Source organism: Chenopodium quinoa, unplaced genomic scaffold (genome assembly GCF_001683475.1).
Source record: "Chenopodium quinoa cultivar QQ74 unplaced genomic scaffold, ASM168347v1, whole genome shotgun sequence".
NCBI lineage: Eukaryota > Viridiplantae > Streptophyta > Magnoliopsida > Caryophyllales > Amaranthaceae > Chenopodium > Chenopodium quinoa.
In genome coordinates, this window is record NW_018742205.1 from 146,780 (window position 1) to 171,319 (window position 24,540).

Sequence of the window (24,540 nt, forward strand, 5' to 3'; positions counted from 1 at the left end):
TCCCTCCGATGCTTAAGTCAGCGAACATACTTTCTAGAGAGAGAAAGTAGAGAAAGAACGAGAGAGAATTGGGAAAAAGTTTCATCATTCAGCTATTTATAGATGTACTTTTTAGGTGGCAGATTTGTACTTGAGTGGAGAGATTAGGAATAAATCAGTACGTTGCCATGACTAATGATGGGCTATATCATAGAGGGGTATTTTCGTCATTTCAAGTCACTAATCTTAGGATAATGGACTTGGCCCATACATTTAGGGCAGATTAAAAAGTTAGGATTTAGCCATTCAAGGCCTCAAGGCTATAGGGTGTTATATGTCATAGTCCGTACATACGATGTATAGTGTAAATAGGTAGCTCGTACACAAAGTTTGAAAATTGAAACATTATAAACGTAAACAACTCAAAATGTTATATATACGAGGAAACCCTTTCTTAAAACTATTTTTAAGGGTTTTATTGAACTTGGAAAGGCAAATTTCCTAAGAATTTGAGATAATTGTTTTTCAATTTTTAAGGGTTTTTCCATTGTTTTCAATTACATTTCATAAAACCCTTAAATTTGAGATAAGAGAAAACCCTTAAACTCAAAAATGAAATGAAATTATCTTCATCTTATAGCCTACCACTTGACTACATCACAAACTTTAAGATAATTTTCAAAAAATTGACCCAAACTTGGAATATACAATATTACAATATTTTACTCCGATTTCATAAGAGTACTACAAAATACTAATGATAAAGCATCTTTTAGACAGTTGGATCAAGGTCTATGATGTTTGAGCTAAAAGGTAAGCGAGTCCAATGTGATGACTTGTGATTTGTTGCAAATATCAATGAAGAAAGATCAGCCTTCAGAAAATGTTTACCATCTATTTTGTTTGCATTACCATTTACTAAAGATATAAAGTTTATTATCATCGAACAAAAAGAGATTAACATACCCACATTTGGGCCATTGAGAAAATCATAAAAACTAAAAGAAGGTAAAACCAAAGGTTTAACCTCCAACTATTGATCAGACTTGCAGGACTAAAACACAGGTCTTCAGTTCACGGGCTAGCTAAGAGGTTTTGATTATCAGAACGCGACTGCAGTGCTTTTTTCTTCTTCTCTGACTGCTGGAGCCCTTTGAATTCCTTTTTCAGCATCCCCATGCTCAATGCAGAAAGAATTTTTCCACTCTCAGTAACAGCAACTTTGATTTTTCCAGGCTCGGTTTTACTGATACTGTCAATGTTCTCCTTGTTGACATCCATAACGCGGTTCTTCCTTCCAGCTGACATTGGAGTTTTGCAAGCAGATTTAGTTGGTGTAACCATGCTAACCGACAGTGGCTTCTTAGTCATGCTTGAACATTTGCTTGGTGTAAGTGTTGGACATGGGACAACATCAATGTCACCAGCTACTGCTTCTTCAGATACCACTTCATTGTCCAGTAGAATGTCAACTGGGCAGAGGTTTGCAGTTTCGACGACAGAATTAATCACTAGGATCTCCTGAATCACATCCTCCTCCACGCTGTCTTTCTCGGATCCTGTCTCATTAACGCTATTTTCGTCTGATTCTTCAATATTGTCCTCATTGGCTTCGTTAGAACCAAGCATCACTTGAGAAACTTGAGCTTCAACATTTCCTGTAAAAAACATGATAATTTTTATTCTCTGAGCAAATAAAATGTAATTTTTTTTCCCATTTAGTCTCAATTCTGGACTTTACTCGTATGATTACTATACCTTCTTGCAAATGTTCATCCACATTGGCCAGTGGGACCTCAGTCTCACCCAAATCCAATTTCTCCATTCCCTTAACCAATGTTTTTTCCTGCAATTTGACAATAATAAAAGTCAGTAATCATAGATAAATAAACTTTTTGAAGAAAAAAGCCAAAAAGAAATTCCTTAAAACTCACTTGTAGTTTCTCCTTGTACATCCTCTTCAATTTTCGCAGACTTTTATGGTTCAAAGGTGTCTTACTTTCTATAGGAACACGTGAACGAACTTGAATAGTTGATTCAGTGTCGAACTGGTTGCCAAGAAGTTCTGCTAGGCTAACTTCAGGCTTTTCAGCCCAATCTGTAGCAGAATCAGTAGTTATGTCTAGTTTCTCAAGCTGGCTCTTTTCAGATTCACTGTCCACGTTAGCTTCCACGCTCAGTAGATCATCTTGGATAGCCAACTCAGAATCAGACACCTCGTCTTCTTCTGGCATCTCATAATCAGACCACTCAGACATCTCATCTTCGGTACAACTACCTTCACTTTCCACATTGGTTTCCAGACTTGGCTTATCAGCTGAATTAAACTCGGTATTGAACTCTTCAGAGTCCTCGTCTTCTGCAGGTTCAGGTACATCAGAATCAAAAGTAAATGTGACCGCCTTTTCAAGCTTGGTGTTTCCAGAATTGCTATCCTCATTGATTTCCAGTGTGACTTGATCAGCTTCAGTAGTAGACTCAGAAACAAACTCGTTGGACATTTGTTCTTCAACATGAGTAGTGGCAAGGTTCTCATCAAGGCTCTCTGCAGCAGAAACAGGAGCACTGGCCAGGTTCTCGAGCTGGCCGTCTTGAGATTCAATCTTGCTTGACTTTTGAACCGTGATGGTTTCCAATTCACTATTAGCAGAACCCAATTTCAGGTCCTCATCTTGGATGGCAAAGTTGGCCACTGCTTCAGTTACCTCCAAAGTTTCTTGGGTCTCATCATCAACAACAATTTCATTGTCTACTTTAGCCACTATTTCACTCGAGTCCGTCAGATTCTCGACATTGAGAAGATCGTTATTACCTGCAGACACAAATTATCACTATTAGAAAATTAACAAATAAAAGTAATATCTACTACTATTACCCTATTAGCATTGTAATTTTATTTTTTTTCACATATTCAACCAACCTTTTCCACTTTCTTCCTGCAATGTGGATTCATTTACAGGTGCTTCTTGAGTCAAACCTACATGTTAAAACAGAATCAGAACCATATGTTAGCACATGGAATTACTATCTTCGCCGCAATTGATACTGCACGATCTTCAGAAATGAGTAGGTACTTACTTTTACTGATATCGCCAATGTTCTCATCGCCATTGTTCTCAGAAACACCTGAAACTTCAGAAATCTCAACACTAGAGATGTCCCATTGCACTGCACTACCTTCCTTCTTCTGAGTACTTGGAGCAGCTGGAGTTTCAGCTATATCATTCTTTCCTTGGTCTGTTTCTTCTACGATCCTCTTCCTTGAAACGCGGCAGGATTTTGTGATCAGCTTGGAGCTTGGTGGCTCTTCTCTACTGATTTTCATTGTGGTACGTGATCGACGAGCACAAGATGAAGTAATTCCTGACATCAGAGGGGAGCTTGGAACTTGAGACTCACATCCCATCAGTAACTCTTGCAGACCTTCAACCTATGAGAATGCAATAATTAGAAAATTAATACACCTAGCGTATAAACAACATTAAAATTAGAGATAAAATGTAGTCATTGGCTTCCAATGTCAGCTATACAAAAATTTAGAAGAATGGTTTAGGTATTAAAAGCCAGATTAAGATATGGTAGCAAAAGAAACTTACAATTTCGAGAGATTCAAGCGAAGCAGCCATTGCAGCATTGGTAGTATTGGCAGGTTTCTTGTTTCTCTTACACAGAGTTTGGAGGTCCCTTCGACTGAGGCTGTGGAAGTCCACCTTACTGTCATTCGACATCTCGGTAGCTTCTTCTTGTGCATCCAAATTAATGACTTCTTGCCCATCATTGACCTGCTGCTCTACATCCTTTTGGGGTTCACTTTGTCCTTCAATTTCCATACTAACTTCGGATACCACTTCTGAAATTACCTTAATCTCACCTACTAAACAAGAAATAGAAACAAAATTTAGGCTCTCAAAATTCAAAAAAGTAAATGACAACCAAATAAAAATCCAGAAAAACCATTACCATGAACCAAATTGTTGTCAGTAACTTCAGATTGCTCCTTTTCAGCCTCAAATTCAGCTTCCATATTCTTCTCCATATTTTTCTGGATTGAGGTTTCCTGAGATGCTCTTTTCTGAGTGGTTCGTGTTGCCGGAGTCTTCCTTGCATCAGTTCCTTCCACTGCTCTAGTCCTTGTACTACAGCGAGTTCTTGTAGCCGTGGTCCGGGGTGCATAAGATGAGTTAATCGCTGATCTTTCAGGGGATCCCTGGGTTTCAGAATCTGGTTTTGCCAAAAATTCAGCAAGTCCTTCAACCTGCACCCATTGAACAAATTAGATTCAATTAAGCCTTTTCAATTAAAATTATTTGCTTATTGAATTGCAATAAAAAAACCATTCCACAAATTTAATTTAACTTTGATCAGGTATTAACTTCATTTCTAGCAAGCTGAACAATCGAATAACAACTTATTACCTATAATAGCTCCGAATTCCAATTATAATGACATATTTTCATTTATACACTAACAATATACAAAGAGAAGACATTGTATAAAAGCCTAAATTTAAACATTAGTCAGGTTAAGCATAAAATGTATGCAACTCACCAGAACATCAAACATCAGAATTCATTTGATTCAAACCACAAATAAAACTGACAATTTAATAAACAGTTTGCTATTGCAAAACTACATGATATTCCGACGATTGAACAAATATGAATCAGATTAGTCATCTTCAACATCAGCATAACTCGAACAGCTCCGAAAGTTACAAAACAGAGACTTGCTATTACACTATCTATCAACATAACATTACACTAATTTAACGATTGAAAAAATATTACTTGTATTAAAATTAAATCTGGACTGCTTATCCTCTTCACACAAATGCAGTAATTCAATTTTTGATTATTAACCATTCAAATTAACCAATTCCTCGAACATCTACCCATTCAGTTCAATTCAATCTTCATAAAACTATTAAAATCCAGATTCATTTAATTTGAAACACGCAATAATTCATCGATTACTCAAACATTTACCGATCAACAAAAAAACACAAACATCTCCACATTTAGGTTCAATTAAATCCAGTATAACAATATTCCTCACAAATAATTCATCAAATAACTAAAACACATTTAACGATTCAACAACAACATCTTCCAATTAAATCAAACAATACCAAACCAAAAAACAAAACAAAACAAAACCCTAGAAAACGAGATTCAACAAAAACTTACAATAGGAAGCGAAGCGAGAGCATCAGCCATGGCAGAATTGGTAGTATTAGCAGGAATATTGTTAAGCTTGCAGAGAGATTGAAGGTCACGTCTCTTGAAGGTTTGGAAATCCATGGATTCTGGAAAGTTCTCTTCAACAGAAAATTGAAGATGAAGAAGAAGAAGAAGAGAGAGAGAAAATTAGGGGTTGAATCAATCAATGTAAGAGAGACAATGATAAATGGTGGTGGCTAAGAGATGAGAGTTATGGGGACTTTATATACGATGGAAGAGAGGAGATTTGTTCAGGGTAAAACTAACCGTTAGAGTGTGAGAGAGCGGAAGATTTTGAATTTGAATTTTGTGTGATTATTTTATTATTTCTGTAATCAGGGTTTGTATGCGATTTTGTTTCCTAAGTGGTATAATTGTTTGTTTCATCGGTACTGAGAATGTGGTTCTTGGGCCTTGGGTATAGGTATTGGGTAATAGGTAGGGGTGTCAATTTGGGTAAACAGTTCGGGTTTGGGTTGGTTTTATCAGTTTCGGGTTATAACGGGTAAATGAGTAGCGGATTAGTTTGGGTTGGTTTTGAAAATCATCGGGTCAATTCGGTTTGGTTTTTTTATTGCGGTTTCTATTCGGGTCGTTGTAGTTGGTTCGGGTCATAATCAGTTTGGGTTGAACCGAGTCGGTTTGAAAACAGGTTTAGCAAGTTAAAAAAGGGTTTTGGTTCAAAATAGTTCGGGTTGTAATCGGTTCGGGTCAAAATCAATTTGCGTTAAACCGAGTCGGTTTGAAAACGGGTTTCGGTTCAAAAAATCGGGTGAAATCGAGGTTTCGGTCATTATCGGTTCAGGTCATAATCGGTTTGGATTGAACTTGGTCGGTTTGAAAACGGGTCTATCCAATTTGAAGCGGGTTTCAATCCAAATTATATTGGGTTACAATCTAGTCAGATCATTATCGAGTCGAGTTAGTCAAATAATGGGTAGGAACAGGTCATGTTATAATCAAATTAAGTCATAAATAAGTTGGGTTTATTGAGTATTGGGTTGAAACGGATCAGATCATAAATATATTGGGTTACGGGTTGTAAACGACTCAGTCATAACAGGTTACCAGTCGTAAACGGTTCGATCTCAACGAGTTACGGGTCGTAAACAATTCGGTCTCAACGGGTTACGAGTTGGAAACGGTTTGGTCATAACAGATTCCGGGTTAAAAATAGTTCAGGTTTATCGGATTTTTGTCGGGTTTAAACTATTTTCGGTTTAAAATGGGTCGGGTTACTATCGGGTTCAGACGCAATCGGTTTGGGTTGTTTTCAGTTTCAGGTTGTAACAATTTGGCTTGATAACGGGTCGGGTTAGTAACGGTTCACACAAATTCGTTTCTGTTCAGTTTCGGGTTAGGAAAAATTAGGTCGGGTTGGTTTTCGGTTTCCAAAAAACGGGTTTTAACGGTTCAGTTCCTTTTCGGATCAGTTCGAAACAGTCGGGTTTAACGATTCAGGTCAGAAACTGACAGCTCTAGTAATACGGAAGATGGATTATGACCTGATTTAATGAATTGTGGTTATGGAGAGACATCCGAACCTGACCTAGTCACGGTGAGACATCTGAATTTGACCTAAGTTGGATTTATAAAGTTGACCGATTTGACTCATTTATTGTGTTTTGTTGTTATATTAGTTTTATCTGCTCGTAATATTAGTGTGGAATAGACCTAAAATCTAACTCGAACAATTAACCTGATCTATTGAGTATTGACTCAAATAGCTAGTTTTGTAGAAGGACTGGAAACCAAGAAAAAACAAGGATCATACACATAAAACTTGATAAAAGAAAATGGTGCCCGATTATAAATTTGGCTCGATTTAAAAGATCATCGTTGTTTTTTTTAAAGAGTAATTTCCATTAAAAAAAAAAATAGTACTCCATAATTTCGTTCCCATGATTATAAATTGTTGAAATCATCTCTTCAATATTTTTTATTTTTTTTTGACAGACTCTTCAATATTTTTATATGTGTGAAATTGTTACTCTGTAGTAAGTTATTTCTCAAATTGCAATTTAAAGGTAAATGGATTATATTCACTAAATAGAGAATGTAAATAGTACGAGTATTTTCATTTATCAGTTCACAAGAACATGTCCATATTAGTCATATCATTCACATCGTAAAGCTCCTGGAATTTGTAAATTAGTATAAATGCATTATACTTCGTATCTAATTTCTTAGGGATATGCTAAGCATCTAATTTGTATGGAATAGTTAGCAAGATACAAGGCATAAATTACCTTCAAGGCTTCAATTTAAATTTTGGTAAACATAGTTTTTGTTTTTTATTTTTATTTTTATTTATTTATTTTAATTTAAAAATATGGTAACCATAGCTTTTAGTTTCATAGTATAATGAGCTTAAAATAATTGATCTACTGTATCTTCCTTTAAATCAAATTGGAAGTCATTGCAAATTTTTAGTACTCTATATATAATAGAAGCAGTACTATTAAACAATAATTTTATATCTAAAATATTAATTCGGATAGTCATTAAGTTCTACGTAAAATAGAAACATTACTAAAATTAGAGGTGTATAAAAACTAGGTGGTTGGTGGTTGGTCTTTCAAAATATTGTTTTAGATTCAAATATAGTTACTTCATGTCTTCATCCTTCGAATTAATGGAACACGGGACATTAAGCAAACATATGCAAGGTTTCATGACATTATTCTAACTCCATTTAAGACAAAAAGTTCATAGAAGTTCAGTCAAATTCAATCGTATCAAATAGCTTCAGGGTTGAAAAAGCACATAATGGCTTAAACGCCCTTAACATCAGGTATAAATCGTCTTGGGCCCCTTTTAGAAAGATCCAGGCTTACAGCAATTCCCAAAAGATCTAAAAGATGTACTCAATTTGATCCAAAATCCCAAATTCCCAATTGGACCAAATCATCTACACATATGTGATGATATATTCACAGAACAGAAATACATCGTTCTCCAATCCTTCAGTTGCTTTTTCAACAACGAACAGTAGTAGGTTTGTAGTCAATCACAAGTACCTTGTCCACGTGGGCAAGGAAGAGGTTTGCAAACTCAACATGCTTCGGGTGTGAAACATACTCTGCAACACCTTCAGTGCTCTCAAATGAGGACTCAAAGATATGAGTGAAACCCTGATGCAGGTTCTCAATGCTTACATCCTTGCCCCTACAACATCATTCAACAGATATTTTTAGGACCCAATTCCAATCCTGTGCAGGTATACAAAATATAGCAAAACAATGCTAAAATATTTATAATGCAATTATCAAAGGCGTACAGCCCAATGTGGCTATGCAGAGAGCCAGCTGAATATCCCACGCCCCCCCCCCCCCCAAAAAAAAAAAAAGAAAATACCTCCTATAGTTCCAGGATTAGTGGAGTTTTTAGGGGCCAAGGAGAACCACTAATGTGGCTGTTCACATACAAAAATCGTTACGAACACGATAGAAGAATCTTCCTTGATACTTCTCTGCTACAATTAGCCCCTCTGCCTTATGCGCAGACAGCAGGCTTCTAACCTGCTGAGCGTAATGTTGGTGTTGCTTTCCTTCTGGTTTACTATGCTAGGACTTCCCCATGGTTTCCTCTATCTCTATCTTTATTGGTATTTTTACTTTCATAATGCCAAGGTCGTGTAGTATTCTCATTCTCTTGTTGGTGGCTTTCCGCCGTACATTGGAGGACAGCATAAAATCTTTTTTCATACTCCTAAAAATGTAACATAAATCAACACAGAAAATTGCCCTAATTCAGTTTTATCATCTCTGAAGTATATGATATATATTATATGTGCATGTTAAGATGTGAGGCTGTGAGCTATCAGCTATAACCTCTGCACAGCTCATGTTACTAGAACTTAGAAACAATTATAGCCCATACCAATTTAAGGGACCAAAAAATAAACAGATATAGCATAATTGAGCAGCAAGTGGCGCCATATACTACTTCAGCAAGAGCACTGAGCTATTGATCAGAGGCTATCATGGGAAACTCCCCTTTCAGAGGCTATTTGTGAGAACTTCAAGAGCTATCTGCATTTCCAGAGGCTCTTTAATTCAGGAAGCAACCACGGCATACCTTGTTAATTTTTTAAAATACACCAACCCCTGTGGCCCTCCATTGCTCCATGCCAAGCGAGTCACTAATATTGCAAAGAAAATCCAGCTAGCAAAGAAGATAAGGCATCAAGAATTTTTAGCCAATTGACTGTAATTGTAACTTGTTAAGCATGGTTCACTTCACCTTATTTTCACTTATATCAGTTTCACTTATTATATAAGAGTCAATAAGTTCAAATGATAAAGGATAACTGGATAAGGCTTGATAAGTTCGGATTAGATAAGGGTTAATAGTACAATAAGGTCTACTAACTCATTATTTGAGATCCATAAAGTTTAATAAGGTCCAATAAATAAGATATGATAAGTTCATGACAAATAAGATAAGATAAGTGAAATTCGGGTGTAGAGATTACTACCTTAGATCCATTTTACTATATGTCAATGCTAGTCCTACTTCACTCTCTGTCTCTCTTACAGTAGTATCACAAGCCTCTTCGGGTTTAGGTTTCTTGCTTGGAGCTAATTGACTTTCATCGAATACAACATTCCACATTCGATACATATCTAATTTCCTACTAAATCTCGACGACACAATCTTTATCCTACTCGAAGACATTTAGTTATTCAGGAATCATCAAAGCTCACCCAAAAACGATTAATTATACAAACCATGATTAGTTGACGTAATCTGTAATCCACAGCATGTATGAACAATTGAGTTATCACAAGACAAGAACAACCCTAGTAAATTACAAATAAAAAAATCACTGATAATTATCACAAATTTCAAAAAGGGCATTCTTATACACTATTGCAAACTAAAGATCACACTCCAAATTGAAGATATTCAACCAAAACTAAGAGAATTAATGCTCAATTTCAAACCCTAGTTTTCCATAGCAGATCAATATAGAACGAATTGGAATGCAAAATAACAAGAAATTGAAGGAATTGAAGGGAAATGAGGTACCAGTGAAAGGCTTTCATGGGTTCAATGTGATTGACGAGATTAGCATAGCCTTTGATGAGATCTTCAATTTGCTCGGGTGAAATGTCATCTTTGAACTTTGCTAACAGTACATGCTTCACCACTGCCCTTGCCTCCTCCATCTCTCACTCTCTCTTCTGAATTTGTGTTGCTCTTTTTTTTCCAGGTTTGATGATAGATTGAAAAGTCTATGATATGGTTTCAAAAGAAAAGTCTATGGCATGCTATCATATTGCCATGACACTTGTGCCACTAATAGAGCTAATCAAGGCGGCCTGATTCCGGCTTTAAATGGGTTTGGGTAGATATTGAGATTTCGTCAGGTTTGAAAATGGTTCAAAAAGTTTGCTTAATAGCCCGACCAACCAGTCTCAGTCTAAAAATACATAAGCTATTTGGGTCCGACCTAAGTTTTCGCTAGCCAAGGGGAAGGAGAAAAAGAGTTTCTGCGACCGCTTTCTTAGGCAGTCTAAATTTTGAAATTTTAGTTGAGATATCGCCCAATTTAAAAATGGACAAAAATCCGCTTGATTTGGCTCAAACATATAGGTTAGAAGGTTAGGGTCTGTTAAGTTCACCTTATTTTCACTTAGTGAACACACTTTAGTTTTTAAACTTACGATTGTAGGTTTAAATTTTTAAACAATCCATACTTTTAAGCAAGTGAAATAAAAGACTCGATTAATTGAGGGGGCACCACGTGGCATATAGGGTTGTTTAGGAATGTCTTTTAATAGAGTATAGATTTGTTTAATACGAAGTAATGAATACTTGTATGTGGTATAGAGCAATAGTTTTCAATTTATACGAGTATATAGACAAAGACCCCATTGTGGATTAGTGACAGGCTAACAACAAGATATTGATAAATACGAAGTATAAAATCCTTTTGCACAATTTTATTTTATTTTTTTTCGAAAAAGACCATCATCTATCACCCTAAAATATATTATAAGCAACAAATCTTGTATGTATTGCAATATTGGACTATGTAGTTTGGAGTTGATTGCTCCACATTTGCCACATACTCCTTACAACTTATGTTTTCCTATCATCATCTTATTATCGTTTAAATAAGTTCAAACTAAAGCTAATCTATTTACTTACAAACTACTAAAGCAATAACAAAAAAAAAACACAAAAAAAAAATCTAAAATGATTGCATGAATAAGAATAGGATGAGTACAAACAATATAAGGAGAGGGGGAATGAAAAATCAAAAAAAAAAAGGGTGGGTGGGGGGGGGGGGGACAATAATATTTAGAAAAACGCATTATTATATACAAAGTATGTTGGTATAAACTGATCGTCATATGTATGTATAAATTTTTTTGTTATTATTAAAACATCTTATTCAATAATAGAATTTGAATAGAATTTGTTTGTCAAAAAAAAGAATTTGAATAGAATTTTATCATTCATGTATCAATATTGCTAAGCATCATTCAACTCTGCATAGGTCAACTAGGTGGTTGATTTTTCAAAATAATTGCTTTAGATTCAAATAAATAAAAGTTACTTCATCTTTTAAATTTTAATGAAACACAGGACATTAAAGCAACATATACAAGGTTTCAGGACATTACTCTTGCTCAAATTATGACTAAAAAAAGTTCATAGAAGTTCAGCCAAGTTCAACCAAATTCAATAACTTTAAGGTTGATAAAATACATAAATATATAATGGCTTACATGCCCTTAACATCAGGTATAAATCGTCTCAGCCTCCATATAGAAAGATATAGGCTTACAACAATCATCAAATTCAAAAATTTAAAAGAAGTACTTAAATACATTCAAAATTCCAATTAGACCAAATAGTCTAGCTACAAATATGTGATGATTAATTTTCACCAATAATAAAAACAAACTAGTTTCACCATTCTACATCTTTTCTTTTAACAACGAACAGTAGAAAGTTTGTAGTCAATAACAAGTACCTTCTCCAAATAGGCAAAATGGAGCTTTGCAAATACAACATGCTTCGGGTGTGAAATATACTCTGCAATGCCTTCAGTGCTCTCAAATGAGGACTCGAAGATATGAGTGAAACCTTGATGCAGGTTCTGAACGCTTACATCCTTGCCCCTGAAACATCATTCAGCAAATATTTTAGGACCCAATTCCAATATAATCATGGGCAAGAATATGAATATAGCAAACATAACACTGAACAAATTTATAATGCATGAAATTGTTCAAAATGTTATTTAGAATTATGTAATACATACGAAGTAACAATTATGACAATGTAGCATCTATAAAATAATTCAAAATATATGATCAAATAAATAAGGATTTTTATTAAGAAAAAATTATTATTTTTTTATTATTCATTTAACCATAATCGTAATGAATCAATATCATTAAACTTTAAAAAATTGTTAAAGCTTTTATCTATTACTCCTTATCAAAAATCATACAATTGAATTATTATACAGTAGATCTTTTTAGAATTTATTTTTATTTTACAATTAGTTTTTTTTTATTTTTTTAAAATAACAATTAGTCATTTGTGATGGAAAATTCACATGGATATACACCCATTAGTTAGGGTAATTTCAAAAGGGGTAAACATTTTACAAAATTGACTTATTAATGTTTATTTGCTTAAATGCATTCCAAAAATCATGCACGCATCGCGTGCATTATAGGCTAGTATATACTACTGTAAGCTAAAATTTTACTCCAAATCAAAGATATTATTCAACCCAAACTAAGAGAATTGATACTCAATTTCAAACCCTAGATTTTCCATAATAGTTCTATAAAAAATGAATTGAAATACATAAAACAAGAAATCGAAGGAATCAACAAAAACTAAGAGAAATGTGGTACCAATGAAAGGCTTTCATGGGTTCAATGTGATTGACGAGATTAGCAAAGCCTCTGATGAGCTCTTCAATTTGCTCAGGTGAAATGTCATCTTTGAACTTTACTAGCAATACATGCTTCACCACTCCCCTTGACTCCTCCATTTTTCTATCTTTTCCTACTTTTTTTATTTTTTTTTATTTTTTAGTTTTGATGAAATGTCTATGACACTTGTGCCTTTATTAATAGAGCTGATCAAGAATAGCCTTACCCAGTTCCACCCTGAAAAATAGTTTAAAATTTGAAATTTTGGTTAAATTTCGCCAATTTAAAAATGGCTTAAAAACGTCTACTTAATTTGGTTCAAAGATGTAGCTAGGTTAGGACACATCAAAGAAGTATTTGTTCTTTCTAGCCTATAAGTCAAATGTTTCCACTTAGTCAAATTTTGTCCACAAGCATTTTATGGTAACATTCATCATTATATCAAAATCAAAGGATATCAAAATTATTCAAACATATTACTTGTATTTAATAAGAGAAATAGAAATATAGTTTTTTATTTTATTTTTTGTTTTATTTTTTATATCAATATTGTTAAGGATTCAACTTAATTTGACGCTAACCTGGTCAATAACTCGATCTTTGTATTGTATTTCGAAGTTTTTACGCATCGTGTCACTCGCGTGTCCTTCAAATAACATGTGTCCAAACACATATTGAACACTGACACGTTAGAGAAGTGGTAGTTCTTTCTATCGTATAAGACACATGTCAACACTTGATTAAAATTTGTCCTACAAACGTTTTTGTTAACATATATGATATATCGATCATTTATTATAGTAGAATCGAACAATATCAAAATTATATGGTAGCAAATTAGATAAGTATCTTTTACAATTTGATACATATAAATATATCTTTCCATTTTTTTTCAAAGAACCAAATTATTAATATTTCCATACAAAAACTTATTCTTGTTAACAAAATTGTTAATTGCAGAATTTGAATGTATTAAAGAACATACAAAGTCTATTTTTTTTTTTAATAAAAAATCGTATGCAATATACCTTTTTTAACATGATATTTGAGAAGGGAAACGAACAATTTAATTCCAACTAGAGGTGTTAAAACTAGACCAAATCCAAAAATATCCGATTTAGATTTCAAATTTGATACATTTAAATATATATCTTTCCATTTTTTCAAAGAATCCAAATTATTAGTATTTCCATACAAAAACTTAATCTTGTTTTTTTTTAAAAAAAAGGAGGGCAGGAAGCATTTCTCTACAACTTGTATCAGAGCCAGGTTTCGATCCTGGGACCTGTGGGTTATGGGCCCACCACGCTTCCGCTGCGCCACTCTGATTCATTGGTAAAATTTTCCCTAAAATAGATAGAACGTCAAATAAAATCAAAATCCAAAAAAAAATAATTCTCACAAGAAAAACGAGCACGTGTCAAATCGTCCGAGTCAACCCAGGTAAAACTCAGAACCGAGTGAACAGAGGTCTTTCTTCCATTCCCAACAACAAGCTACTTCTCTTAGGAGAGAGAAAATCTCACACAAACACAAGAGAGAGAAATTAATTCACAAGAAGAAGAAAATACAGCAATTCGTTCAAGTTTTCGAGGTTTTTCGATCATACAAATTCGTCGGAAATAAATCCCAATTTGATTGATTAATCGAATCCAAATCGATTACAAACCCTAGAATTTTTTGTGATTTTTTTTTGAAAAGAAAAAATCTACCCAGAAACAAAAAAGAGAAAAATCAAAGATGATTTTTTTCCCATTTTGAATGGAAATCATAATCATCTTCTTCCTTTTTAATCAATGGCGTCTTCTCCTATTTCCCTCACCACTTTCCGCTTCTCTCTCTTCTTCGCCGCCGGTTGATCGTCCTTTGCTAAAATAATTTCTCCGTTTTTTTTTTTAATTTGATTTTTTCTGTGTAAAAATATTGAAAATCCGCCATTTTTGTTTGCTGTAAAGTTTGTTAGTATACCCTGTTTTTCCCTTTTTTTTTTTCTTTTTTTTTTTCTAGTTATGGGAAGCTCAGAGTGTGGTGGGGTTAGAGATGGTGGGGCCGGTTCGATAGTGTGGGTTCGAAGGCGAAACGGGTCGTGGTGGCCGGGTAAAATACTGGGTCCGGATGAACTCTCTGCTTCTCATCTTATGTCTCCTCGATCTGGAACTCCTGTTAAGCTTCTGGGCAGAGAAGATGCTAGTGTGTAAGTTTTAATTTGATGTTCTTTCTGTTATTTATGTTCATGTTGATTGCATATTAGAATGAATTAAATTGGTATTTTTATATTAATTTTTGGGTTTTGTTTTTCATGACTTGGGTACAATGTAGTTTGTGTATGTTACGGGATGGGGTTGGTTTAGTCATGTAGAAGAGGAATGATTGATTCGATGAATGGAACTTTGTATATTCGAACCGCCACGAGCTGCTAATTTGCCCTGAGTTTTTATAAAGTATTAGCATAGAGCTTGTGAGGTGCCATTATAGCTGTATGAGATAGTTTAGGGATTGAAATTTGGTTGGATTGTTTTATTTTCTTGGGAGAGAGCGGTTTTCCATGATGAGTATGTAATGATGTTGCCGAGAATGTTGGTTAGTTTAGGGATTTAGGGTCATTGGAAGGAAGGGAGGGAATGTGGATATGTGAGGAGGGTAGGTTTACTTTTTGGTTGAAAGATAGATTGAAGCCTAGAAGTGCTAACTGGTGAGTGGCGTTTGTTTGTGGGTAGGTGGAGTGAATCTTGGCAGAAGGCTGTATGTTACTTTTGAGCTGTAACATCCCGACTTATCATCAAGGGATTATTGGTATCAAATTGCCATCGACCAAGTTGCAATGGGAAGGTATAGTGTTAGTAGCTGTTTGTGTGCTAGGATAGGAGGTGGGTTGAGAATCTTAGCAGGAGCAGGGGGTGAGGTTGGGTTGATGTTTGCACTAGTAAGAACTTGGTTGACAATCAGTTCTAGCTTTCCACTGCTGAGATCATAGACTTTGAAGACACATCTTTGTAAGATCTGCCTGAAATTTTAGTGATGCACATTTGTTAGTAAGTTGGGAAGCGACTTGTATATTTCTGATAAATATCTTTTTTGCCCTTGTTTTGCTCGAGGAGGACGAGGACCTAAGGACACTGAAAAAGCTTTTACTGGCCAATACACTAGTGACTGAACTAGATATTAGTAATACTCTGAAATTAGTGTAGTCGGAGTGTCAGATCACATGCTCACCAACTTTTGTAGGAAGAGTGAAAGCTATCATATCCCTTGAACTCTGGAAGCAAGAAAGCTGGAAGTTGAATACAGATGCTTTGGATTAAGGATAACTGTTTGTTTTAAAGGAATTATAATATTATTGTTTTTCTTAGATTACTAATCTCCTTATCTGGTTTGCTAGTTTACTTCACCCACATCCCTCTTACGTCAAGTTGTCAGTTACTTGAGGGTGGTCAAACACTCGCAACAAATTGTGTACATACCTGTTTAGTGCTTCAATTGATGTCAGACTCCTTAGCCTTCATGCAGGCACTACCCTTTCTATCTATCTCCATATCTATGAGGGTAGCTAAAAATATTTGGACTTCCTCTGTGGCTCTGCCACAAATGACTGACAAGTTGGTAGTACTAATGCACACCTAAGGCCTAAACATGCTTTGGTTGGTAAAATTCTCGTGGAAATAGCCGATATACTATTGCACATTTAAGACCTAACTGTGCTGTGGTTGGTGAAAGTCTTGTGGGAATGCTATCCTCTTAAAAAAAAAAATCTGCTACCATTGTCTAAAATATGATGGCCCTGTCATCTAATTATTCCGCTGGTGTTCCAATATTCTAAGAGGTACCATGTGTTGTAGAATTTACTTGTCCTTCTTCAGTTCCTACTATCACTTGTTGGTATGTTTTGTAAAAACATCCATGCTCTATACCCCTTTTAAGCATCTTTTAGTTTGTATTTTCCTTGTCTTAAAATACTTGCTTATACATGTTCAACCTGACTCTAAATTCTGGTTGGCATCATGTTATCTACTTGTCTTGTGTGGTCTAAATAGGTGGGTGGTGCATAGTTACTACTGTCATGAGCCTACACATGTATCTCTAGTTAATTTTTAAAAATATTATTATATTCTATTACTTTCTGCTGTGTTATATTCATAGGCATGCATCTTATCAGGAAGCCGAATGCTGAAATTCTGTTATTTGAACAAACATGATCTCTCTTTCATTCATCAAGCGTTTTGTGTGCTTTTCACATGAGTGAAGCAAATATGTTGAACAGGAATCACAACACTGCATTTCTTCGTCCTGATTTCCTATTAAAATTTTATGGATATTTTCTCAGGGATTGGTACAATCTTGAAAAATCGAAGCGTGTGAAGGCATTTCGATGTGGCGAGTTTAATGATTGCATTGAGAGAGCTGAAGCCTCCGTGGGACTCCCTGCAAAGAAACGTGAAAAGTATGCACGGCGAGAAGATGCCATACTTCATGCTCTTGAACTTGAAAAACAATTTTTTGAAAAGAAATATGGGAAATTAGGTAGCACTCATTCCATGCGAGAAAAACAATCAGATTCTGAAAGAAAGGACTTAGTTAGATCATCCGGAGTTCTGGAAAATGGTAATGGGAAACTTGGAAACCATGAATCAAGTCAACTCGGCAGGACAGTTGATATATCTAAGTTAATGGAGAGAAAATCTGTTCCCTTGTACACTCACAAAGCTATAGATGGAACTCATCCAAGTTTAGAAGGTGGCACTGATTTGAGCCGTCAAGTAAGAGAGTTGCATGCTTTTGGCCTTAAGGCTGTGGCTAATAAAATGCTATACACTTCAACTATGTCTGAAGAATCTAATAGAATGGCAATTGATGGTCTTGCATATGCTGTCCCAACAGCTGATCACCGCTTTGAGAATTCTAGTTCATCTGATTCTAGGAATTCCCTTGGCAAGCGGAAGCGGTCACTGGATGGATCTGTTGAGGAGTCTCTTCCAAAAATGCATGATAGGCTGAATTCCTTTGTCAAGGTCAGGCATGATAATGCAAAATTTCATTCTAGTTCTTTGCATCCTGATGTGCAAAGAAAGGGGCTTCCCATTGCTGGTAGTCATCGTTCTATGTATTTTTCATCCGAGCCGCGTGAAATATTTGTTACCAAGCAAGGTAGTCTGATAGAAGCGCCAGTTACCCAGCTTGAGGTGGGCACCTGCCAATCTCAGCACAGCGCTTTTGCAGAAGTGTCTACTTCTGGGTCATCAGAAGAAACTGAATCTGATTCATCTGGAACCCGATCTTTAGAAGCAAATGTTGAGGCAGGGACAATGCTTTCAGGTAGTTGAACAATTTTGCTACTTTCAAGAGTGCTCGCAATGTGCTTTTTATTTTATTTTATTCTTCATGTTTGACTTGGCCAATCGTTACACATGGCTCGGTCTATTTTTTCTACATTTTCTGGATCTAGTTGGCATTTTAGACATTCTTAAGTTTATCTTTTGTGCATATTTGACAGGTATGCATGTCAGATGCCCCTCAGCTCATGTGACTACATGCCTTCTAGTGCTTGTCTGGTGAATTGGATGTAATTGTGTAGTGTGAATTGGACTACATGCCCTGACTGTTTTACTAATAATTTAGTGCTTGACTTATTTAGACTCTTGTAAGAATGATTGTGAAGCATTATCAGATTCACTAGTTTGCTAGTTCAGCAGTTCACATTAAGTCTGGTCTGATTTCAAACTTGCTAGTCCGGGCTAGTAATTTTTCTGTTGAACATATATATGCAATCTTGAAACAAAATTGTTACCCCATCTTCCTGATTGCATTTGGTCCTGATCTAATTGGAGGATACACTTTGTAAGAGATCAAATTTTGAAGAGCCACTTCTTGAAGCCCATTTGAAGATTAAAAACAGCAGTTTCAAGTAGAAGTAGGCCTGCAGGAGTAGGGGGTTTTTGGGGGGTGGGGGCCAGGGGGTGGGGTTGGGGTCGGGGAGCTAAATAACTCATCATTTGATGTCTTGCTCTATCTTGATCCATGTGTCCTTTACAGGTATTGGTTTTTGTGATTTGAACTGTTGCTATTCATATGAGATACTGTTGATCCTGGATTTTGTACACTAGGTCTTTGCATAGTTACTTACTGTCTGAACAATGTGTTTGTAGTAAAAACTCTAATTTAGCAAAATATTAATTGCTTTGTTCATTTGTAGCTATCATCCCTTGTCCCCACTACCAGTGGCTTAAGTGGTAAGGTTTGTGCAATTGTCTTGATGTGCATTTGGAATCTTGCTCTTTAAACACTTTGTTGCAGTGCAACATCAAGCATGTGATTACTTAAAGACTTTTCTTTTTTGTATTGAGAATCATCCTGCAGCTTGACGTAGCTCAATTTGGTGGTTTATAATACAACTTAGTTTTGCTGCTTTTTCAGATGCTGAAACGTGCATCAGGGCTCAGCCAAGAATACTTGATAGGCTGCAAGTGCAAACAGGTCATGAAAGTACCACCAGTGATGATTCTGAAGATGGTGATGAGAGGTCTGAATTATATTTTCATGATCTGAGTCGTGCTGCCGCAGTCTCTAAATGGCAGTTGAAAGGGAAAAGAAATGTTCGCAATATCAACAAGAGACCTGGTGAGAGATTCACTTCTGGATCATATCTTGAAACAAGGGGTTGGTCAATGAGCCAGAGGGCACCAAACCATAGCTTGATTTACTCTCATAACAATGGCTACACCTATGATACTGATTATATGGAGGATGACTTTGACTGCCATTCACAAGGATTCAGTAAAAGGGGTTATTTGCCATCACAAGCTGCAGCCAGAAGGCAAAATTTCACCGGCCAGAATATGAGTGATTGGGAAGAGTTGACATGGGGAAGGCCGTTGAGAGGATTCTGGGAAGATAGAAGTGGCTACTTTAATCCAATGTTTGGTGGCCGAAATGGGCATGATTTGCTGATAGATGTAGACCTGAAGGTCCAAGCTAACCGTCAAGGCGGTGAGCATGTACCTTGGGTGTCTTTGATGAGCAGGTTAAATGGGAAGGCAATTATAGGTCATCCTATCCAAATCGAAACCCTTGAAGATGGGTCAACAGATATTATTGTATCAGCTTGTGATGTATATGGTGATGTAAGATATGACTCTGATAGAAGCAAAGTTCCACCAATTTGGAGGACTGCCAAGAGGACGGCCAATTTTCGAGTGCCACGTCCTCGTTCATCTTCATCCCAGATGGATGGCAATGAAGATTCTGATAATCAGAGTATTCATCAGTCTGTGAAAGTAAGGTCCAAGAAGTCACATGCTTCAAATTCTGTTCGTAAAGATGGAATTTTGATGAAAAAGAATCATTCCTCACATGTGACCAGGACTCCACTTCACGGGGCGAAGAAGCTTTCTCGAAAAGTGAATTCATCTTCCAATCAGAAGACAAAGACACTGTCTTCCATTGGCTTTGATCAGAAGTTCCCTACCGAAAAGAAAGAGGGTGATGGTGTGATAAAATCTGTGAATTCAGGTCCCCAAACAGTGGCCTGTATTCCTGTCAAACTCATTTTCAGTAGATTACTTGAGGCTGTTGGTAGGCTGCCTTCTGCACCTGATAAGCAAGGGGTTTCAAGTGAACAGCAATAAGGAGAGAAATCCCATCCGCTTAGGTACTCTGTAAATTGTAATGTGGGGATGAATAATCTATATACCATTTTAATAGTCGATATCTTGCTAATTCTTTCGCGATAGAAAACAAACCGCATCAGTATACATCACCTGCATCTGGAGCTCAACGGAGTCTTTGCTGTCTTCGGAATACTGGGATGGAGATGATCACTTACTGGTATATGGCTTCAGATGCATGTCTGATAGTGAATAGTGATAGTCTCATAGAGAGGAAAAAAGCTACCCTTTGTTCAGTAGGAAGTTATACTAATACTCAGTAATCAGTATTTAAAGAGAGGTAGAACTTTTAGTTTTGACATGAAAAATGTAAAGTTTAATGTAAATGCTTTCATATCTTGAAGCATACATTCTTAGTTTTTACTTATATGATAGCTTTTAGCTAGTGTGTAACATTGGGGTTATATTTGAATGTGTTATCTTGCACATATTCTGGGGAATATATTGATGTATAGTCTGTCAAAATTTTCAACAGAATGCAAACTTGCCCTAGTCATTTTAACTACAGTTATAAGAACATGATGCATATGCCTTGGAACTAACACTTGTAGCAGGGGAATGGCTGAATAAAGTGGGAAGTGAAGGCACATAGTGAGCTGTTTGGGAGTGAATGCTCCCACCTTCCATATTTAATCTGATAAATCATTACATAATAAGTATAATGAAGTGTATGCTCCCACCTTCCACTATACTTTTTCAGATCAAAATTTGAAATTTTGGAGTGAATATGTTACATACATACAATCATAAAAATTTAACAGATCTTGTTTCAAAAGCATCAATATTTTATGATTTACTCTAAAACATAATCAAAGATATTAATCATCAAATGTCTGCATTGAATTACATGGTTTGCACAATATGACTATTGAAATACAAAGAAGAGACCAATTGATTTTAGATTGTTTATTAAACCACTCATGAACATATATTGTCATATTCGAGTCCAGAAAAAAGCAAGAGAGAATAGTTGAATTATAAAGATTTGTAAAATTGTAACTTAAAAGTCTATATATAATAGGAAAATTTAACAGGAATAATCCAACCATTGTCCCATTCTTCCAAAATAATCCAACCTTTCAATTAACCCTGAAAATAAATAGCAAACTTAGGATTATTAGGATTAATCGAAAGGTTGGATTATTTTGAGAGAACGGGGCAAAGGTTGAATTATTGTTGTTAAATTTTCCTATATAATAATGTTTGAAAAACAAAGAAATGAAGCAGCATTGTTTATGTCATTTCTTTATCTACATTCACTTGAATCTAATGAATTTTAGACCCCTTGTAGAAAGGTACATAAGAAAAATATGAAAATGAATATGCGTAAGTGTCAAATTATATACTATCTCCGTTAAATATTAGTTGTAAATTTGGAATATTTTTATATCTCACAAATAATACCCCAAAGTTACAACTAATATTTAATAGAGGTAGTATAATAACCTTTTTGCAACTCGCACTAGAGTTATATATATATATATATATATATATATATATATATATATATATATATATATATATTTTTAAGTTTTCAATCAATGATTTAATTACCTTATTATCAGCTTATGGAAAAACAAGTCACAATTCTGACATTTGACTTCCTTTTTTTGATTGCGCGTAGCTTACATTTTCCCCTCCATCTTCTTCTTCACCTAAATACATTATAATCAATATATACATATTCCAATAAGAATAAATGATTTAAATTAGCTAAAAAAAATTATATGAAAAAGTATTAATGAACTGATGAAAGTTGATTATTCATAATTAATTGGTTTCAAAAATAAAAGAAAAGTTTAAATAATTAAAGATATGTAGTATACTCCGTAATCAGTATAAAGTTGTACACTCTTTATTCGTATTTTTTTAGTTGTTCACTTTGACTTGTGCAGATACAAAAAATTATACTACGTAACTTTGACTATTAAAATATATATTTAATTATCTTTAAATATAAAAATTTAAAGATAAAAAAAAATATAAAAATGAAAAAAGTTATATTTTAACAATGTACACTGAGAATAATTCTACAGCATTTTACACAATAATTTTTTTTTTCATTTGGGAAAAAAAATTTATGGTCAAAACAAGTTTTGTAAATAGTGTCAAAAGTTCAAGTGAAGCCACTATCAAAAAAACGAAGTAAGGGTAGCTCAAGTGGTTAGAGCTTTCATCCCGGTTTCAAGAGATCTTGGGATCGATTCTTATCATTTGCCCTTGAGTGGATTTTCCTTTGCATGCCTCTCGAAAACGTTTAGTCTTAGATCTCTACTCAAGTTATATCATTACAACATGTCTAAATAATCACAAATATAATTGAAAATCAATTCTAATTATTGGCACAAATTAACAAATTTAAGAGCAACAAACGTTTCCTTGAACCATAGGCATTGGATAATTGTAAATCCCCCCTTAAAGAATGAACAAGAATTTAACATTTTTAGATAGAGACATTTTTTTTTTGTTAATTTCCGTGGTTAAAAAAAATTAAATCAAAGAGTCCAATTTGAAAAGAAATTACACTCACAAAAGTGAAAATTGAAGACATTACTTACAACAAGAAGGGATGAATTGGATTGTTTAAAACAAAGCAATGACATGCAACTCTGAATTCATATCTGAAACAATGCAACAAAATTAATAAATGAATTTTGATTGGGTAAAGCATCGAGAGAAAGAAAGGCAGAAAAGGGAAAATTAAAAATAAGAAAGTGAGGGGATGAAGTTGAATAGAAAAGGACGATAAAATCAAGAGATTGAGAAAGAAGATGAGAAGAAATGGGGATTAAGGAAGAAATAGAGAAAATTGTAGGGAGAAGAGAGAGGAAGAGGAGTAGAGGGAGAAAAAAGAAAAAGTAGAAAATCATACTCCGTAAGAGATAGAGAGCGTGTGAGATATCACTGGCCAGAAAGAAGAGAAAGAAAAAAAAACGGCAAGAAGAACCGTCGAATCTAATTACTTACCCTTTTGGCTTGAATTCTTGTACCAAGGTAATGAAAAAACCTCTTAGGTTTTACTATGTAGTATTTTACTAAATTGTATAAAGTAAATTACGATACTTTATGACAAATTTTTCACTTTTGATTGAGGTGTAAACCCTTTTTTATAATTTTTCTCTTAAAAACTCGTCGTTCTTGTTCACACATTAAGGTTTTATTTATTAATTAACTTTTTGAAAAGAAGAATATTACAAGCTTTGAATGTTCTCTTGGCTGAAAACAGTAGTACATCAAACTTTTTAAGGTAACATATTTTCATTGATTGATTAATTCAAACACAATAGAAATTGATTCATGTTTATTTCTTATTGGTTTATAGCATCACGACTGATATATTCTCTCTACTTACCTCTTTAAAAGCAATTTTGTCCAGATAAAAAATAAATAAACTAGTATTTATATACAAATTCAAATTCTATGTAATAGAGTAGTATAGGCAAAATAAGCTTGAAAATTATTTTAAACCAATATTTTTTTCTTTAGATTATAGAATCAATCCTAAGAATGATTTATTTTGATTTCTTATAGTAATTTTTATTATTTGAATTAAAAATAGTAATATTTGTAATATGACATTAAATTATTGTTTTTAATAATTTTGATCCATTTTCCTTATAAAAAAAGAGTATTAACTATCTTATTGTTAGAAAATTCAAATAAAATCTAATACTCCGCACGAGAATAGTTAAGGCGAAAACAACGTAACCTAACTACTTCAAACTCTGAATTTAGTAAGACTATTTAGAAATATCACCTCAAACTTATTATGTT

The 24,540-nt window shown here is 34.6% G+C and overlaps 4 protein-coding genes and 1 non-coding gene across 6 annotated transcripts; 1 reads left to right on the forward strand and 4 right to left on the reverse strand.

Annotated features, from left to right (window-relative positions):
• Positions 1–854: 854 nt before the first annotated feature.
• LOC110726815 lies at positions 855–5,685 on the reverse strand. 2 transcript variants are annotated; one of them, XM_021906346.1, is made up of 8 exons: positions 5,166–5,685; positions 3,940–4,234; positions 3,576–3,850; positions 3,058–3,409; positions 2,900–2,956; positions 1,914–2,791; positions 1,738–1,825; positions 855–1,637 (listed from the first exon to the last, which is right to left on the reverse strand). In XM_021906346.1, the coding sequence occupies exons 1-8, from the start codon at positions 5,277–5,279 to the stop codon at positions 1,054–1,056; spliced, it is 2,643 nt and encodes an 880-aa protein (XP_021762038.1). In that variant the 5' UTR covers positions 5,280–5,685; the 3' UTR covers positions 855–1,053. The 2 variants fall into 2 exon arrangements, with proteins under 2 accessions (XP_021762038.1, XP_021762030.1); XM_021906338.1 differs by having other exon boundaries at positions 3,576–3,853; positions 5,166–5,684.
• Positions 5,686–7,853: 2,168 nt separating this feature from the next.
• Positions 7,854–10,580, reverse strand: LOC110726831 (stress-response A/B barrel domain-containing protein HS1-like). Its single transcript, XM_021906358.1, has 2 exons — positions 10,233–10,580; positions 7,854–8,366 (listed from the first exon to the last, which is right to left on the reverse strand). The coding sequence occupies exons 1-2, from the start codon at positions 10,370–10,372 to the stop codon at positions 8,177–8,179; spliced, it is 330 nt and encodes a 109-aa protein (XP_021762050.1). The 5' UTR covers positions 10,373–10,580; the 3' UTR covers positions 7,854–8,176.
• A 1,567-nt stretch (positions 10,581–12,147) lies between these two features.
• Positions 12,148–13,381, reverse strand: LOC110726838 (stress-response A/B barrel domain-containing protein HS1-like). The gene is made up of 2 exons (XM_021906369.1): positions 13,088–13,381; positions 12,148–12,337 (listed from the first exon to the last, which is right to left on the reverse strand). The coding sequence occupies exons 1-2, from the start codon at positions 13,225–13,227 to the stop codon at positions 12,148–12,150; spliced, it is 330 nt and encodes a 109-aa protein (XP_021762061.1). The 5' UTR covers positions 13,228–13,381.
• A 984-nt stretch (positions 13,382–14,365) lies between these two features.
• TRNAM-CAU lies at positions 14,366–14,437 on the reverse strand. Its single transcript has one exon. It is a non-coding gene; the product is annotated as a tRNA-Met (tRNA).
• Positions 14,404–21,271, forward strand: LOC110726847 (uncharacterized protein At1g51745-like). Its single transcript, XM_021906375.1, has 3 exons — positions 14,404–15,302; positions 17,430–18,418; positions 19,517–21,271. Exons 1-3 carry the CDS (start codon positions 15,118–15,120, stop codon positions 20,725–20,727), a joined length of 2,385 nt encoding a protein of 794 aa, XP_021762067.1. The 5' UTR covers positions 14,404–15,117; the 3' UTR covers positions 20,728–21,271.
• Positions 21,272–24,540: the final 3,269 nt, after the last annotated feature.